Source organism: Spermophilus citellus (assembly GCF_964194105.1).
Source record: "Spermophilus citellus genome assembly, chromosome: 18".
NCBI lineage: Eukaryota > Metazoa > Chordata > Mammalia > Rodentia > Sciuridae > Spermophilus > Spermophilus citellus.
The window spans coordinates 37,184,554-37,203,601 of NC_138200.1; the positions used below are offsets into that span (position 1 = coordinate 37,184,554).

At 48.5% G+C, this 19,048-nt stretch overlaps 1 protein-coding gene across 2 annotated transcripts in view; it reads right to left on the minus strand.

The window, feature by feature from the left end:
• BRD7 (bromodomain containing 7) overlaps positions 1–3,333 on the minus strand; it is a 36,554-nt gene extending 33,221 nt beyond the window's left edge. Inside the window, exons 1-2 of one of the 2 annotated variants that reach the window (XM_081274948.1) lie at positions 3,028–3,333; positions 2,382–2,590 (exon numbers count right to left, since the gene is read on the minus strand). In XM_081274948.1, the coding sequence (XP_081131074.1) occupies positions 2,382–2,590; positions 3,028–3,076 (258 nt within the window). In that variant the 5' untranslated portion in view covers positions 3,077–3,333. The remainder of the gene's footprint in view (positions 1–2,381; positions 2,591–3,027) is intronic. The other variant, XM_081274949.1, reaches the window with a different exon arrangement.
• Positions 3,334–19,048: the final 15,715 nt, after the last annotated feature.

Here is a 19,048-nt window from a genome sequence, read left to right on the forward strand (position 1 = left end):
GATAATTACAGGACACACCATAATAGAGACATAGCCTGAAGAACTTGGGTGATAAAGACAATATGATGGGACCAAAAGAAAACTAAAGGGGAAAAAAGGGAAAAAAAAATACTTTAATTAATCTTCAGAGAAAAGAGATATACTGCATATAAAATAAAAAAGAAGATGCTATTTAAAATGGACAACAGGTTCTTAGATTCAAAATATAAGATTTGAAATAAAATACAATAAAAGAAGATAAACTGGGCTGGGGATGTGGCTCAAGCAGTAGCATGCTCGTCTGGTATGTGTGTGGCCTGGGTTCGATCCTCAGCACCACATACAAACAAAGATGTTGTGTCCGCCAAATATTAAAAAATAAATATTAAAATTCTCTCTCTCCCCCTCTCTCTTTAAAAAAAAAAAAAGAAGAAGAAGATAAACTTCAGAGGCTTTCCTTGAAGAACATAGAAATCCAAGAGAGGGATACATAAAAAAATTAAGAGGACTGATTCAGGAGTTCAATATCTAAATGACAAGGGTTCCAGAAAGAGAGGAGAGAGAAAATGAAAGGAAGGAAATTGTGATACTTCCAGGAAACATCTCTGATGGCATAAATAGCCGTTGTGAAAGTTAAAACACTGATGACAAAAGGAGGAGTATCCCAAAAGTCCCAAAGAAACAAATATAGGTCATACACAAAGGACTTGGAATCAAAATGGCACCAGACTTTTTTTTTTTTTGCAGAGGTGATTGTGGTGCTGCTGCTGCTAGAACTTGAACCCAGGGCCCTGTACATGCTAGGCAAGAGCACTGTCACTAAGCTAACCCCCAGCCCTGTCAACACACTTTTGAACAGCAAAACTGGGAAGCCAGAAGAAAATAGAGCAAAACCTCTCAAATTCTGAGAGAAAGTAATTTTCAATCTAAAACTCCATATCAATTTAAACATTCAACCCATATGAAGAATCTACAGGGAAAGATTAAAGATTTTCAAACATGTAAGAACTTATAAAAAATGTAACTATGTATGCTTTCTTAGAAAGTTTCTAAATCAACACTCTACCAGAGCAGAAAAAGGGAAAAATGAAGAAAGAGGAAGACATAAGTTCTAGGAGACAGGCAAAAGGAGCCCTAGTGAGTAACTAAACCAGTTTTCATCTGAAAAACATGACACAGATGGGTTTTTCGAAGATATTAGTTTGGAAAGCATTAATAAGTGATAAACCAATGAAGCAATTAACTAGTCAGTCAAGATCAGCTCTGTATTTGTACACTGTACTTATCTCTAGAGAACAATAATTTAAAGTAATTACAAATATTTATTTAACCAATACTTGTGATTCACCAATATGGTGAGAATGGAGGTAGGTGATTGGCGGTCTGGAGCAGTACAAGAATGCAAATTTAAATTCTTCTGCAACATCAGTAAGATATAATAGAGAGGACTGCTTGTTGTTAAAAGCCTTGAATACTTTTGACTTTTTAAAACTACATTCATGAATAATTTAATTATTAATAAAAATTAGTTAAAAAAACAGCTGGTTGCTTCTGGAAATGGAGATGATATAAGGCATTAGGGTGAAGAAAGGATATTTAAAATTATGTCACTTTTGTATTATGAAGTAGGAAGGTTATATGTACATATGATTTTTATAATTTGGAAAAGATAATAGAAACTTTAGATAGTACTATATGTTGACACAGTATAGCTAAAGTCAATAAAAACTGGAGCAGAAATTAATAGATTTAAGAAATTCCAAAGAGAAAATCTCTAAGACTGGGTGACTTACCAGTGTGTTTAACTACATGCAATAAGACACTTTTGTTGTACAAAATCAACCTATGCAAAGATTTACCTTCAAGATACAGGAACTGACTTTACTTTTCTCTTTGCAGTCTTTCTTTGCTGGCTCTCCTCCTTTCTGCCTTTCTCTTTCCCTCCTTTTTTCCTTTTCTTTTTTGCCCTCCCTCCTTCCCTAATTCCTCCCATCTTCTCAGTGGCAGGTTAAACTTGGGAAGTACTGGAATTCTGGGATAATTCCAGAAACATACTTATTTATCCTTGGAAGGAAAGTTAATTAGATTCCATTCAATTTTGAAAGGACTACTTTCGACAAACCTAGAACACAGAGGCTTTCTTGAGTGTGACTTTTTACTCTTCTTAGATGTTTAAAAGTGTTCTTGGAAGCAGTTGCTCCAAAGCCACTTAAACACCTGAAGCGTGAACACTGCTGAAACTCACTGATTCAATTTTCTACTCTGCCCCGCTCGACCTCAAAACACTCCAGATTTTACAGGCGCTTCAGTGTCGCACTGGACACAGAGATGAAGCTGGGTGGGCACTGGACAACTGAGCCAGCGGAGCCTTCAGCAAAGCTGAAACAATGCAACCACTTTACCTTAACTCTTCTCCGTTTTCTCCCCTTTTCTTCCCCGGGAACCTGCTTTTCTCCTTTCTTCCTCTTTTTCCGCTTTCTGTCCTTATGTTTGTCATGGTCGTTTTTGTCTTCGAAGAGGCTGGAGTCGTGCCCCGAGCTGCCGGTGGAGAGCTCGGTGACTTCGTTCCCTCCCACTTTTAGGACCAGCTTCAAAGGTTTCTCTACATACTCTGAAACAAAAGGAGTGCGCCTCGGTTAAAAGGGGCCACTGGCTGGTCAGGGCCCACAGCGCACTGGCCGTCCAGCGGGGCGCCAAGGTGCAGCCAGGCCGCGGAGCTCGCACGCGTGGGCACCCGAAGCACCTGTCGAATGACAGACCCTGGCCAGCCGGGGCTGCGCGTCCCGCCCGAACGCCCCCGGGCCTCTCGGGGCGACCTCCCAGCTGCCCGCCTGACGCCCGCCGCGGCAGGGGGCCCGGTTCGAATGCCGCCCGCCGGGGGTCCGCCGGGGGTCTGCGCGGCTTCGGGCCGGCCGCGCCCCCTCCACGGGTCGGGGCCTGCAGTGGGACGGGCGGCCCCCTCGGCCCACCTCGGGCGCCCGAGCCTAAGCGATTTCGAGAGGACGACACCGCGCAGGGTCGCCGCCCCTACGGCAGCCCACTCCTCACCCTCGTAGAGGTGTTTATCCGACTTGTGCTTCTTGTGCTTCTTGCCCATGTCCGACCGGGCCCCGGAGCCCGCCCCCCGCGCCAGGCCCAGGCCGTGCGACGCCGCTTCCGGTCCGGGCCAGGCGAGCGGAGGGCGGGAGCGGGGCCCGCGAGACCCCGCGCCGCGAGGCAGGGGGACGGCGCGCGCCCGGCGGCGCGAGGCCCCTCACGAGAAGACAGCGCGCGAGGCGGGTCGGAGCCGGACAGCGACAGCGGAGCGGCGAGCGGCCGGCGCACGGGCGGGAGAGAGGGCCCGCCACGCGCTCAGGGTCAGGGCGGCTGTGCCTGGCGTCCCCTGGCGGCTGGAGGTGGCTCTGCAGCTTGCAGACCGGGGGCGGGTCCGGGGCGGGTCCGGGGCGGGTCCGGGGCGGGGCCTCCTGAATCTCCCTTTTCTCCATTGCCCTCCCTCTTTTCCTCTTTGCAGTCTCTCCTCCTTTTCTCGCTTTTTTCCTCCTTTCCGCCTTTCTCTTTCCCGCCTTTTTTCCTTTTCTTTTTTGCCCTCCCTCCTTCCCTAATTCCTCCCATCTTCCCACTTTCCCTGCTTCTGTTCCTCCCTTTAGCAGTACCCACTGAACCCCGCCGAACCGAGGCCAGGTCCAGCAAGCCCCGGCCACTGGTGACTGGAGGGTTCTTATTTATAAAACAAAGACTTACCTGACCGTCTTAGGTGAAGGCCTCCAGGGTCTGAATTAAAGACTACCACCACCCGGTGTGGAGCTGTATTGTTTAGTAAGATCTGTTTGTGAAAATAAGTGTTGACATCTGTATTCAAAGGCTGGGGATGGACACTCCGGGACTGCGGACAGTGTTGCTCTCAGGGGGCCAGCGCTGGAGGTGGAGCGAATTATTTTAAACTTTTCTCTGTTAGAAATATTTCTAATGTATATGTCAATTTTTCAAAAAAGGAAAAGAAAAGATTTATGAAAAGCAAAGACAAGATGAAAAGAAAAAACTGAGAAGTTAAATTAGCTGGAATTAAATTAAGCTGAAGAAAATATATCTGCTGGACTCACACCAAGCCAGGGTGCAGACTATTAGTTTGTCTACAGATGTTCACTTCTCAATCCGGTTTTAAGTTCTTCTCACTCTTTCTTTTTTCCTTTCTCTCTTTTCATTCACTCTTGTCTTTAGATGCTGAGTCCTCCTGGAGGGCTGGGATACTCAGGTTACTTGATTGACATTTACTCAAATATAAGGTATTAAGATATGCTTACCATGGTACATGCAGGGATGGCAGGAACCCCAGCTCATCCACTGGAATTCCCAGCCCCAGTCCTCTACCTGGCACACAGAAGGCAAATAAAATAATGTTAATATTTGTCTATATGACAACCTTGTAAGATGGGAAAGGTAAGTAATTGTCTTTTCTCATTTTACTAATGAGGAAATGGGTGCCCAGAGAAGTAAGTTGCCAGTTAGTGGCAGATTAGGATTCAAATCCAGGTTTTTACAAGTCCTTTTTGTTTGTGAACTTGGTAAGCTGTCTTAACTGGCTTGCACTTTTAGCCTTAGGGTTACCCTGCATATTAGCTCATAATCTCTGCCTTGTCTCAAGAAAGGATCTAGTATGAGTCATTTATACCTTAGTAAATGTTATCGTTTGGATCTGGAATGTGCCCCAAAGCTCCTGTGTTGAAGGCTTGGTCCCCAATGCATGAGTATCCCAAAGTGTGGCTGTTAGGAAATAATTTGATCATGAGGGTGCTAACTTCATCAGTGGATTAATCCATTTGATGGATTAATCATTTGAATGGACTACTGGGAGGTGGTGGAAACTATAGGCAGGTGGAGCCTGGTTGGAGGCAGTAGGTCACTGGACAGATGTACTTGGGGACCATATCTTGTCCTTGGCCCTTTCCTTGTATGCTCTTGTTCTGTTTCTTGGCTACCTCGAGCCATCATGCCCTTCCGCCATGATGTTTTGCCTCACTTTAGGCCCAAAGCAATGGAACCAGCCTCCTATGGACTGAAACTTTTAAAACCATGAGCCAAAATGATCTTTTCTCTTTTAAGTTGCTTATGTCAGTTATTTTTGTTATAGCAACGAAAAGCTAACACAGAAACAATTTGTATTCCTGGATCACCTCTCCCAGAAAGATTTGTAGCTTTATCTTGATTTCCAGTAGAGAAATGGTAAGTTTATATTTTAGAACCCTATTGTTGGCAAGTGGCAGAAACCCAATTTGAATTACTTCTAGTAAGTAAAAAAGGGATTTATTGGTCTACATGCCCAGCAGGGGCCAGAATGAAGCTTACCTGAGGGAAGATGGGAAGAAATTATTTGGTGCCATTTGTCCTCTCTTTCTTCGTCTTATCTCTGTGTATGTTGGTGTGATGGTTTGGATCTTAAAGAAAGAAACTCAGAGCTGATTCTCTTTTCTCTGACCTCCCCCTGATGGAGGAAAAGGATCGGCTTATCTCATCTACACTACAGAATGAGTCCCTTCTCTTTAGAGCAATCTTCCTGTGTGGCAGAATGTTCACAAAAGTGGAAGGTAAGAGCACAAAGCAGAAAAACACTTCCCAGAAAAAGTTCCTGGATGGCAGGAACCCCAGCTCATCCACTGGAATTCCCAGCCCCAGTCCTCTACCTGGCACACAGAAGGCATTAGAAAACGCTAGTCAAATTGCACCATGCTCTACCAGGCAGATCTAAGACGACCCCAGACTCCTGCCCCCTGGCATTCATGTCCTTCCATTGAGCGAGGACTTGCTTCTAACCACAGGATACAGCAAAGCCGATGGGCAGCCCCTTCTGGGATGAGGTTGATCCCACTGGCGTCCATCCTGCTAGCCAGCTGTCTGCATTGCCTTCCCATTTGCATGTTCTGGTGAAAAGAGCCACCATGCTTGGAGAGGCTGATGTGGCAAAGGCTTGAGGATCCAGCCTGTGTCCTCCAAGGCTCCTGGCCCAACAGCCCTTGGAGAATTGAATCCTCCCAACAACCACCCGAGCTTCAAAGTGAATCCTCCCTTGGTGGAGCCTTCAGATGGGCTCGGCCCAGGCCAACTTCCTGATTGCACCCTTGTGAGGGACCAGGAAGCTGTGCCCAGACCCCTGACTCTCAGAAACGTGGACGTTAGGAGTGTCCATTTACTTAGAACATTAAGTTTTGGAGTAACTTTGTTCCACAGTGGTGACAGCTTGGACAAGAGCCTTCCCTCAGAAAGAACTGTGTCCCTGCTGTGGATCTCAGCAAGAAGGACTAAAGTGACATCTCGAGAGCTACTGTTAATGAAGCAGTTGCCTAGGGAGGGCACTTGGCTGAGGTGTTGCCTGTTACCTGCTTCTCTCCTTACCCTGGCCTGTTATCCCCATTTCACAGATGAGGAAACCGGAGCCCTGGGAAGCCAGGTGGTTGATCTAAGATCATGTGGCTTGCTTACCTGGACTTTGAATCCATGCCTACCTACCTCCAAATCCCACCTTCTAACCCCCCTCACCACACTGCTCTTCAAAAACAGGACCAGATCGGATCAGCTCCAACTTCCCTTCCTGCAAGTTTGGTACAGGGTTAAATTACAACCAAGTCCAGAAGAGGATGTGTATGTGTCTATAAGGATGAGCATGCATTGGAAAAGATCAGAAGATTATCTGAACAATGACAGTTAATTGATGTTTATGGATTTTCGTGGCTCCAGTGGAGCTACAAGGAGCACTGGACCGAGAGAAGATGGCTGCTTAACCTGATGGAACAGTTCTTTAATCAGGGAGCTTCAGGTTTTGTGAGACCTGGGGAGGGGAAAGATTCTGACTTGGTCCCAAAGAGGAGGTCTCAGCAGCAGCAAGATGCTGACAGATTAAAGCTGTGGAGCATGTCTACAATCCCAGCAGCTTGGGAGGCTGAGGCAGGAGGATCGTGAGTTCAAAGACAGCTTCAGCAATGGTGAGGCGCTGAGCAACTCAGTGAGCCCCTGTCTCTAAATAAAATACAAAATAGGACTGGGGATGTGGCTCAATGTTTGAGTGCCCCTGAGTTCAATCCTTGGTACCCCGCCCCCGGCCCCGAACCAAACAGCAGCCAAAAAAAAAGATGGTGGCAGAGGGAGACAGACAGAGCCTTCTTGCTCGTACATACTTCCTGGCTGAAGACCAAGAGCCCGATCCTGGGGAGGGGACAGGCCAGCTCTGTACTTGGGTTCCTCCTCCCCAGCATCTGCATCTTCTCTCGCTTCCCTCGTATCCTGGCTTGCTGCTGGGCTCTGTCTCGGAGGAGAAGGGTTGCCTCCTGTTCTCAGGATGGACTGACTGGCAGATAGGTCCCCAGGACACAATCCCTAAGCTTTGGATGAATAACTAACGCAATTCTGTCGAGTCCTTGCACTCCACCTGCTGCCAGGTCAGTCCTGTGGTCAGTGTCCGCTCTACGACTCCAGGAGGAGGATAAATATGTCCATCTTGCAGAAGGTGGAGCTGGGGACAGTAGGGATAGTGACTTCCTAGAGCCACCAAGCTGGAACTGACTATAAGTCTTCTCTGCAGGGTTGAGAAGACCCTGCTGATGTGGTGTCAAGTCACCATCTAACAGATGGGACTCAGGACTGAGACCCAGGCCAGGGAATGCCTACCTCTCTGGAAATAGACAAACCTTGCTCAGGTCTGGCTTCAGACTCAAAAGCTCAGTAACCTTGGCTCGTCCTAAAAGGGCTTTATTCCCCCACTCTGAACCTCTGTCTCCTCCTCAGCACAGGGGAGTTTAATCAGGTCTGCTTTGGCAATGAGGAGGTTGTAAGGATGAAAGAAGATAATGAGGTCAGAGCAAGGAGTGTAATACCTGGTGTAGAGTAAGTGCTGAATAACTGCCCCTGCTCATGTTAATTTTTAATTTGTGATTATTTAAGAATGTAATTCAGGTGATTACATTTCCCTGTGCAATGCTCATGGCTCCCCATCGCACTCAGAGTCAAAGCCACAATTATACCTTGGCTTTCAGGTCTGGCCCCACTAACTTTCCAACCCCCATGGCTGCAACTCAGCCACACTGGCTACTTTCTGCCCCAGGACCTTGGTCTCTGCTTCTCTGTATACTTAGAACACTTTCCCCTTAGCTTCTGCCTCCATATCTTCCTGATCTCTACTGTGACACTTCAGAGATGTTTCTCTGAAACCACAGCAGCCCTTTCCTGCCTCTGGGCTCACACTCCTGGGGTTCTGTTTGTGACACTCACATCCTCTGAGGTCACGTTACCTGTCTGTGCACCTGTTTCTTGTCTTCCTCCTCCGCAGGACTCTCAGCACCCTGAGAACAGGGATGGGATCTGTTTCCTTTCTAGCTCTGTCACCTGCACTTACCACAGAGTTAGCTCAGCACAGGCCTCAAAAAATATCTGTTGAAGGCACAAACGAATACCTACCCCTGTGTTGCCACAGTGCCCCTCCCTCCTTTCTCCCTGGGTTCTTTCTGGGACAGAGGTGACGTCTTAGTGGTCTCAGGGAGAGCCTATGGAGGAGAGAGAGGCACCGTGGAAGGCTGGCCACTGGGGGGTGTGGCATTCCCAGGAAATCTCTGCCTGGCTGAGCTCAGAGTTGGCCCCTCTCCAGCCTTGCCTTTCGGCAGACGGAGGCAGACGAGTGGTGTCCAGGGGCCGAGGCCAGGGCCGGCTCTGGGCCCTCAGGAGATCAGCTGCTCTGATGTGTGCTGCGTTTCCCCTGCGGTGGGCCTCAGGCCTTGGTGCTCCTGTGGAGGGGTCACTCTGTGACACAGCTGATGTCCTGGCCACCTGATCCTGGGGTGGAGAGTGACCTCCCATGGTGGGGGCAGGCGTGGGGCGTGTGGGCCCAGCTCAGTGGCCTGGTTTCTGGAGACCCCTCGGTGGCCCTTTACTTCATAGATATCCCTCTAGAGCCAAGTGATAGAAGGGACTTCTGGAGCCAGCTCCCCATCCAGATGGACCCAGAGTCCTGAACGTCACGGGCTTCTGACCCTCTCGCCTCTGCTGGCCTCGTTCCTCAAGCCCCCTCGGGCAGCAGCAGAGGGGGGCGAGGAACTTCCAAGGTGGGGTGTCCTGGGTTACTTCTGTCTTCCTGTCTGAACCCCAGTTTTGTCCTCTGAGGAGGGGGGAACAGCAGTTGGCAGGGGGTGAGCAGAAGTGGGGAATGTGGGGGCTCCTGGTCGGGGAAGGCCTCCCCGAGGGTCAAGGAGCAGGACAGGCCAGGCAGGACCCGCCCTCCTGGAGACTCGGGGCAGGGGAGCTCTGGCGAGGGAGGGGAGGTGGCAGCTGCCCCAGTTTGGCGGCAGGGGCCAGTCTGGGCCTTCATGGTGCCAGCTTGTCAGGGCCGCGGGGAGAGGCCCTGAGGGGCAGGGGCCAAGGCCCGTTCAGTGGGCAGCTCTTTGGGGATCAGTGGCCTGAGGTGATTCGCTGTGACAGGTTGTTGACAGTGCAGCTTCCAGGGTTGCTCACGGTCACTGGCAGAGCAACCCCGTCACCTGCTTTTGAGTGAGCAGAAGAAAGGCAGCAGATGGCAGCCGTCCATGTGGGGCCCCGCCGGGGCTGCCTGCACCGCGGGGTCCTGAGCCGCTGGCTGGCCGCAGGGGGGCACGCCATGGGGCTCCTTGCTGTCAGCCCCGAAATCCACAGGGACCCAGACCCTGGCCAGGACAGGGATGAGCTTGGAGCTTTTGATCAAATCAGAAGGAGGCAACGTGAGCTTCTCCCTCCCTCAACCTCCTCCACCTGGTATCTGTTGTGTGCCTACTATGTGCCAGGGGACGCTAGATGCTAGGAAGGTGATGGGAGAAAGAGACCCGATCTGTCCTCCCAGAGTCCACAGCCTCGTGAGGGAGACTCATGGCCAATTTGAGAAATAAATTGGAAAATATCTGGAATGACATATACCAAATGTCACAGAAAGTGGTGCGGTTATAAGCAATTTAAAGTTTCTCTCTGGACCCATCTGTACTGTCAAGCGTATCTGGAGTGAGCCCCTATTGACCGCCTGGGTAGTTACTGAATTCTGTTGGGCTGTTCTGTAGGAAGGCCCCAGGACACTGTTGGGATTCGGCTCTGACCCCCCTGGGTCTGGAGAGGAGTCTCAGGCCAGGTGCCCTAACCGGAGGCCTCGTAGAGATAGGGCTCAGCTGGGGCAGCAATCAGGGACAGTCTGATTTCAGGAGAGGAGCAGGCCAGGCCAGGGTGGAAGTGAAGTCAGGGGCACAGTTTCAGCCTGATCCTGTGGCAGTGGCAGGCTGAGTGGGGCCGTGGGACACAAATTGCACTGAAGAGTGGTCCCTCCGTGGGGGGGGCGGGCTGACTTTTCATAGTCTGCACCTGCTAGTGGGGTCTGCTCTGGGGTCCTCAGCTGCAGAGGGGACTTGGTTTGTCCCAGGGCCATTCTCCAAAGCAGCTGATGGCTGGGGCCACTTAGCAGCCAACAGTCGCAGCTGCATACCTCTCTGCGGGGGTGCCCCTCTGGGAAGGTGGGCTTCTTGGAACATCAACTCTTCCCACCGGACAGACAGAGGGATCCACAGGAGCCAAGCTGGATGCATTCAGGGCAGAGAGACGGCCACCCAGGCTTGGAGCAAGATGGGGAGGAAGATATCACGGAGAAGTGAGGCGGGCTGGGCAGGGCCTGAGGAGGCACAGCCCAGCAGGGCTGGATTTGCATTTTATGTGGAACTGGTCAGCTTCTGCAAGGAGGAGGAAAGGGAGGGGGTTTAGGAGACAAGTCAGAGACTGGCTAGAAAGTGTCATGGTCTCCAAGTGGAGAGGGTGGTGGCTTGGACCAGCCTGGGGGCATGGCTGGTGCAATGGATACTCTGAGAGTTTAGGAGGAAGACTTGGAGGGTTAGGGGTGCCTGTGAATGACCTGAGAGGCAGTGCCAAGGAGGAAACTGAATGATGGCTCTGGGGCTCGGAGGAGGGGGGAGGCCTGAAAATAGGCTTTGGCACTGAGATGTCTTTCGGACCTCTGGAGTGAATGAGGAGGGCAGAGTGAGGAGATGGATCCGGGGGGACTTGTAGATGGACTAGCTGGGTGGAGGACAAGACGGAAGCAGAGGAGACTGGAGGAGGGACCTGGGGCAGGCAGAGGATGCAGAGAGTAGGGCCAGCCGTGGAGGCTCTGTTCAGGGCTGGGGAAAGGGGGTTCCAGGGCACAGAGTCATGCAGGCTGGCGCACTGAGGTGTGAGGAGCAGGAGAAGCAGAGGCAGGATCACCCAGGCCTCGAATGCCAGGAGACAGGTGGGGTGTGGACGCCACTTGGTAAAGTACGGGAAAACTAGATCCAGAGATGGAGGTGGCTGGGCGTCTTCTAGGAGCCCTGGGCTGGGACACCGGCTCAGGCCCAGGCTCGTGTTCACCTTTTGCTCTTTGGAGTTTGAACTCCCTCTGTAGCAAGTGGCTGTGTGCTTGGCCAACTCCTACCAGACTGTGGCCCTGGGCCGCTCCAGGACACCAAGAGGACTTTGACAGTCGCATAAACTCAGGTACCCGTTAGTTTTCCTCACATAGCCCTGGCTCTGCCAAAACCCGCCGTGAAAACTGGGCACGTCCCTTCCCTCTCTGGGCCTCACATCTCCAGGGCTGCAGAAAGAGGGCTCGGCGGTTGCTTTTAAACTCCGTTGCCGTGGAGAAGTGCTTCTCCTCTGTCAGTGTCTGAAAAAAAGTTTTATTTTAAAGATTTGTGTGCATCTTAGATTTTTCTTGATTCTGTTAAAACTTAGTTTTAAACTTATTTTCTGCCTAAGCAATTTGTGTTCCTCATAGATATATTTGAAAATACAGATGGGCCTGGAAAGACATTTTAAACTGCTCATAAGCCCATCCCTTTCTGTGAAATGTTGGTATATGTCATTACAGACATTTTCCAATTTGTTCCTCAAATTAGAGTTTGGAAGTGATTCTCATTTCCCTGACTCAAGGATATATTCAGGATGCTCCTCTGTGGTGTATCCTAGAACCTGGCTACTCAAAGTGTGGTCTGTGGACCAGCTGTATCTGCAGCACATGGGAACTTGTTAGCAATGCAGAACTTCAGGCCCTAGCTCAGAACTATGGAATTGGAATCCACATTTTTAGCAAGATCCCCGGGTGATTCATATACATGTATTAAAGTTTGAGAAGCACCATTTTAGAACATTAGATCATGCCTTCACTTGATATTCTTGGACAAGAAAAATAGAACCTCTCTATAAAGTTAGAACAGGACACCAAAAGATCTTTGACAGTCACACAAACTCAGGTTCCCATTATTTTTACTCACAAGCCCAAAGAAAAAAGGAGAAGAGCTAAGAAACTTAAAAAAAAAAAACCCAAACAACTTATTTAAAATACTTTTAACTATTAAAAATAATAATTAGGGGTTGGGGTTGTGGCTCAGCGGTGGAGTGCTCGCCTAGCACGTGCAAGGCCCTGGGTTCGATCCTCAGCACCATGTATAGGTAAATAAAAAAATAAAATAAAGGTATTGTGTCCAAGTAGAACTAAAAAATAAAAATTAAAAAAAAATAATGATTAAAGTATGTTGACACCCATACTTTAATCATTATTTTAATAGTTAAAAGTATTTTAAATAAGTTTTTTTACATGTAATAAGAATTGTAATGCAAAAAAAGTACATGTATAAAGGCATGAATTGGCCTGAACATACTTTATGTAAAAAGATATGAAAAATTGTGCTCTGTATGTGTAATAAGAGTTGTAATGCATTTCGCTGTCATGTATTTAAAAAAATAAAATCAATATAAAAAGCTTCCTTCAGCCATGAGTTATTTGCTGTCTGCCATGAGTTCAGCATTAATGAGTCAACAATATAAGATGTCTTTACAAAGAAACACACATAAAACAGGTTACATATTGATCAGTTCACAAATGTGTTCTAAGAAGAGGATTGCAGGAAATTAACCCAGTATATTTCCTAGGAGCAACAGTTTGGTATTGGCTAATTCAGTTTTTGAGGTGACTTTATATAATTACTGAGAATAACCAGGTTCAACTATATATTTTTTTAAAAAAATAATGATTAAAAGAGCCCTACACATGCAAAAGCATTATATTATCAAATTCTATACCTTGAAAACAACACATTAAAATTTGAGTCTTCATTGATTATAAAAGTAAAAATTCAAACTTTTAACTTCAAAGATAAAATGCACTTGAACTAAAAAGATACCATTTTTTATTTCTTATACATAGGAGCTCTGCTTAAGATTTCATCTGAGACAAAGAGTTGCCAAAAATCTTTAAAAACCACTCAATGATAAGATCTCCAAGGACCCTTCCATGGCTCTGTGATTCAATTAGATAAAACACTATTGTGATCAAATGTTTTTATTTTTGAAATACCCATATTTCAGCGGACTATAAAGCCACACTGTAGATTAGAGATGTGTGTGGCTGGATACAGTCACCTGGAACATGATGCAGGTGAGAGTACTGAACTGGAAATCCAGATGCCTGGTTCTTTCCCTTGTATTGCTTAGCCTCTGTGTGATAGTCAGAAATTCATCCCTAATAAAGTAAGCTTCAGGCAGGGCTATCTCCAGGAGCTCAAATGTCACAAGATTCAGGCATGCTTTGTCTCTTGGCTCTTTGTCTCTACTGTCTTCACTGATCGACTTGCCAATTAAGCTCTAATGGTGTCCAGGCTGTCATCCTTGTAGATTACAATCCAGAATGAATGTTACTTTGTCTAGTGGGGCATCAAACGTCATGGCTTTATCTCAATGGACTGATTTAGATCATGTGCCTACCTGGAACCAATCATCATCAGGGGGCAAGGGTGAGGGTGGAGAGGGTGTAAATGGTGGTGGTGGGATTCAGGGACAATTCAAACCTAGATCACAAGTCTTCTACCCCTTGGAGCTTGGGTGTGAGGCTATTGGCAACTAAACCACCCGGTCTAAGTTGGGATCCCTAAGAAAAATTAGGGTGCTGTTCCCACAAGGTTGGAGAATGGAAGCTGAATTGGTAATACAACCCAGCAGAAACAAAACCAAAGCAATTTCTAAGCCCAGTCTATCAATGTGCCAGAGGGGACTCTATTTGGGAGAGTCCAAGGAGAAAGGATGTACACAACAAGGACCTTTATCTACTCGGAGATGAGTGGAGCCCAGAGGCACCTCACCAACACGGCACAGACTAGGGCTGACAGGCAGATTCCTTGCTGGATAGAGACTGGTTATATTTAATAAACACAAGGTGCTTCACGAAATGCTAACACCCCTGGTGAGACTGGTCACCAACAAAGAGCTGGCAGGATAGCTCTTTGCTATGAATTAGATTCTGATTGGTTGGGTTGACACTTGCCCTGGTCACCAAAGAGGCAAATGTGCTCATTTGCTTAGGGAGCTGCAACCAGGGAGGCATTTCCTCTCCGCTCTTCAGTGCGATCTTGCCTTTCGGAGGCCTATGAGGATCAGACGTGAGACTGCTGACCTTGTCAGCCCTGAGCCAATTATGCCAGTTTTGGCAGCATCGATGAGTTATCTGCATTCGGAACTGCGCTTGGTTTGTCATTACTGGTGTTTAACCGTATGCACAAGCATTTTGGAAGACACAGACGAATGGGCATTTCTTTTTATTTTTGATATTTATTTTTTAGTTGTAACTGGACACAATATCTTTATTTTATTTATTTATTTTTATGTGGTGCTGAGGATTGAACCCAGGGCCTCGCACTTGCTAGGCGAGCTCTCTACTGCTGAACCACAATCCCAGCCCCTGGGCTTTTCTTTACATGGGGCAGAAGAAGGAAAAAGAGGTCCTTCCTTTATTCAGAAGGGAAATGCTCGGAGTGGGATGCGAAGCCTTCTCCTTCCTGTCCAGCTTTCACCCGGGGTAAATTTCCTTCCTCAAAGTCTTCCCAGATGTTCCCATTAGGAAGAAACAGCCCCCACATCTGTGCACCCTTGGTGGTGACTTAGCAAGAGCCATGCCATTGGCAAACAGAAGCCTCCACTCTTTCCCATCGTCAATCTGCTCTGCCCACCACAGCCAGAGTGACCATTTATTCTAATTTTTTGAGATGGGATTTTGGTAAATGGCTCAGGCTGGCCTTGAACTGCCATCCTCCTGCCTCAACCTCCTAAGTAACTGGGATTACAGGCATGCACCTCTGTCCCCAGCCAGAGTGACCTTTGAAAACATACATTGGATTAAAATGCATGGTTGCCTTGGTCACCCTTTGGTGGCTTCCCATGCCACTCAGATTAAACCCAATCTTTCTTTCTTGGCCCACAAGAATCCCTGTGACCTGGCCCTATGCCCTCCCTTCTGACATCATCTTCTGCCACTGTCCCCTTTAGTCATTTCCCTTTAGAGATGTTCTGCCAAGTCTAGTCTTCCAGAGTCACAAGATGCAGAGCTTTCAGACCTGCTCTTCCCTGCTTTTAGAATGCTGTTCCCACCCTCTTCATAAAACTGGCTCCTTCTCATCTTTTACCACCTGAGAAAATTTCCCTTTAAGGATTTATAAGATCTTGCACAACCAGTCCTCTTTTAGTTTCTCTCATGGAACCCTCTGTTTTTTTCCTGTTTCCTTTTAAGGACATCCCGCTTGCAGTCCCAGACTTAATTGCTTATTACTTGTTTCCCCCTTTGATGGAGAACTGGGCTGTGTCTGTCTTTCCGTTCCCCTTTTCTGTAGCCCCTACAGCTATTACTGGGTGTTTTTTCTCATCTAGCACCAGGTTTCCTCTTTCTCTGAGAACAGCATCCTGACTCCCACCCTGAAAGCCTCCTCTGCCCAGAAGGCAGGGAGAGCATCATGTGATTGGTCCAGGTGTGGGCAAGTGACGGGCATCCAGCCAATGAGAACATCCCAGCCTCTGGCTTAGTGATTGGTGCAGAAGTAGGCATGTGACCGAGGCTTGTCTCTGGTGGGAACTTTGCATGAATCACCTTCTCCTGAGGGTGCTAAGGTAGTGGTATGTCAACCTGGGGGCTCTTGGGCCCTCCGAGGAGATGCTGCCTGAGAACAGGCAGTGGAGAGAAAGCAGAGCCAAGAGTCAGTGCCCTGGTGACAGTGCCTTTTGTTCCTCGATCCATCTGAGCCTGAAGTTCATCAAGCTTTTACACTTTTCAATCCAGTGAGTGAGTCCATGAATTCCTCCTTTGAGTTTCATCTTCTTTGAACTGGATTTCTGTCACTTGCACATGAAAGAACATAGACGGATGCGTGTATGCGCGCCTGCACGTGGGTGTCTTGCGCAGGCCCTCCATTCACCCCTTTATCCGATGCTCACTGAGTACATCCTCTGTTCATGGAACTGGGCACCGCTGCTTTCCAGAGCATATAGAGGGCACCAGGACCTTCGGTGGCTGACTCAGAAGTGCCAGGAACATGGCAAGAAAACCACCTCCTTGCTCAGATGACTTGAGGAGCAGTAACATCCGTGGTTCTTTGCAGGGTCAGCTACCTAATTTGCAGGGTCCAGTGAAAAATGAAAATGCCAGGTCCTTGGTTCAGACTCATTAAGCAGGTAAAGGTGGCAGCGGCAGAGCACTGAACCCAGTGTGAAGCCTGTCCCTGCACGTGGGCTCACTCATCCACCAGCCCTGGTTCTCAGCGTGGGACCATGGAGGCAAGTCCATGAGGAGGTTATCAGTGTACACCATCATCCAGCATCTCTAATCAAGTGCTCTGAGGGGCAAGGGCCTGGCTCCTTATAAACAGAGTCTCTGGAAGAGGCCCAGGTTTGAGAAGGGCTCCCCTACAGCAGGATCCTGGAGGGGAGCTGGGAGGGCGTGAGTGGCTGTACCATCCATCTGTGGCCATGAAGACGGTTTGCCTGGGAAGGAAGAGTGCTCCCGGAACAGAACTGTCTCAAGCCTGCGCCTGTGGTGGGTGGGGCAGAGGGAGGGGGTGCTGGGTAAGGCAAGCAGAGCTTCGAGGAGTACGGATTTGGTTAGAAGGATTAAGAGAAAAAGAAGTTTGCCAGAGAAACGTGGCAATGTCCTGGTTTTGAAAACAGATCTGGGGTTGAGTACCACTCTGGTCATTTAGTAGTTTTGTGACCTTGAGCTAGTCCCTTGACCTCTCTGAGTGCTATTGCATGCAATGCAATACAAATAGCAGTGACGTCACCTCTAGTATGTTTGTGGTGAGCACTGAATGGTATAATGTTCATGAAAAATTCTTTATACTCTATAAAATATAAGCATAATCCATCCGTTCTAAGGTGCAGGCTTTTTTTTTTTTTTTTACATTTGACAGCTTTGAAATTAGGATGAATTTTATAATCCACGATGTGACATAATTTAATTGGCAGTTTTTAGTTTTTCTGGGCAACTCAAAAAAAATGATTTGTGTTGCAACCTGTGGTGTCTCATTAACAGACTGGATGAAACGAGAGTTGAAAGAGGGGTCATTATCATTTCCATCCTCGCTGCCACCCTCGCTCTCAGAAAACAGAAATGACACCACCTTTTCATCTGTGCCCCCTCAGAGCCTGGCATAACTCCTGGCCCAGGTCAGTGCTCGGTGAATGCTTTAAACTTTGATAAGGACAAGTGACAGCAAGAAGGTTTGGCTGGAAGGGGTTTTCACAAGCCAAACCAAACCTCCTCACCTTCCCATTAACTTGGCAGCCTGACATTTGCATGTGGTTTTTCTGCTGCCCAAGGTCCGTCACCTTATTTCTGAGAGCTGCTGCCATTTATATCATCCAGTGTGGTAAGGTGCTGAGGGAACACACCCTGTCACCTTCTCCTTCCCCCCATCGTCCTACCTTTCACCTCCCACTCTAGGAATAATTCAATTAGCATATCACCGCCCTCTGCCCTCTGCGATCCATCAAGGGATGAAGACCTTACCCATATGCCCCTGCACGCAGCCCCTTGGCATTCGCCTTTCTGGTGCACACTGGCAGAACTTCCAAATGCCAGTCTTTTGGTCTCTGCCTGAGGGTGCTCTCAGGCTCCTGGAGCCAGCTCTGTCTTTGTGTGTGGCAGGTCAGAGTGTCAGGGAGTTAGTGCCACCAAGGAGGAGCCTCCGTAGCTAGGAAGGCAAATGGGGGCAAAATTTAAGAAGCTCTAGTCTCAGCTCTGGAGCCGCCCTGGGCCACAGCGAGGGGAGCTGGTTAATACTCCAGTTCCCTCTGAGGCGCATGCTCTTCCCTGCGTCTCACAGTTCCCCGGTAGGGTTCGGCTCTGGGTGCCTGGAGAGGTAAGTGGCTGGATAAATTCCCTCACAGACCCCAGTAGCTTCCCTGGCTCGCTTCCCCTTTATCCTACCTGGGACCATTTCCCAGGGAAACCACTTGTACTCCAACTCAGGGCACACTTCTGGGGAACCCAAACCATGACACCGAATCCGTCCTGTTGTCATGTGGTTTATGGGACAATGTAGCTCTAGGTACTGGCAGCTGAGTCCCCAGAGGTGTGCGGCAGAACCTCTGCAGGGAGAGCAGAGCCCAAGGATGGCAGGGTCTGTGAATTCGGTGACATTTTGCTCTAAAGATCATTCACTTCAGTTAAGATACTTAACAGAACCCTCCACTGGATCTCTCGTGAACCTGTGTGTATTTTCCTCCTGCAGCCGCTGCGTCTTCTCCACTTTCCACCCTCTCCAAAAATTCTACTGTCCAGAATTAGTCCACTCATTCTCTCAGTTCCCGGGTCTCGCTCCACAGAATCAGTCTCCTTTGGGATTCACCATTCTGGAAGTTGTTCAGATGTAGGTGGGGGCTTGTTAGGAAAGTTAAGAGGATGAACGTGCATGGGGTGGAGGGGGATACGCCTATGTGCGTTAGTGCTTTGGGGCAGAAGTCATCTCATAGGTACAGCCATGTTTTCTGGAAACTCACAATACAGAACAGGAGCCCTCTCCTCTCCTCTCTGTCTCTCAGGAGACTGTCTTCTTCTTACTTCTCTCTTTCCTCTCCTCTCTCACTCCCTCCTCTGCCTCTTCTTGCCCCAACACAATCATCATTTCTCTGACCCCAGTTCACAGTCTCCACAAAGAATCTGATAGGCTCTGCTCAGCTGCCAATAGATGAGCTTCCCTTGGGCCATGCCTTGCCTCTTGTCCAATCAGCT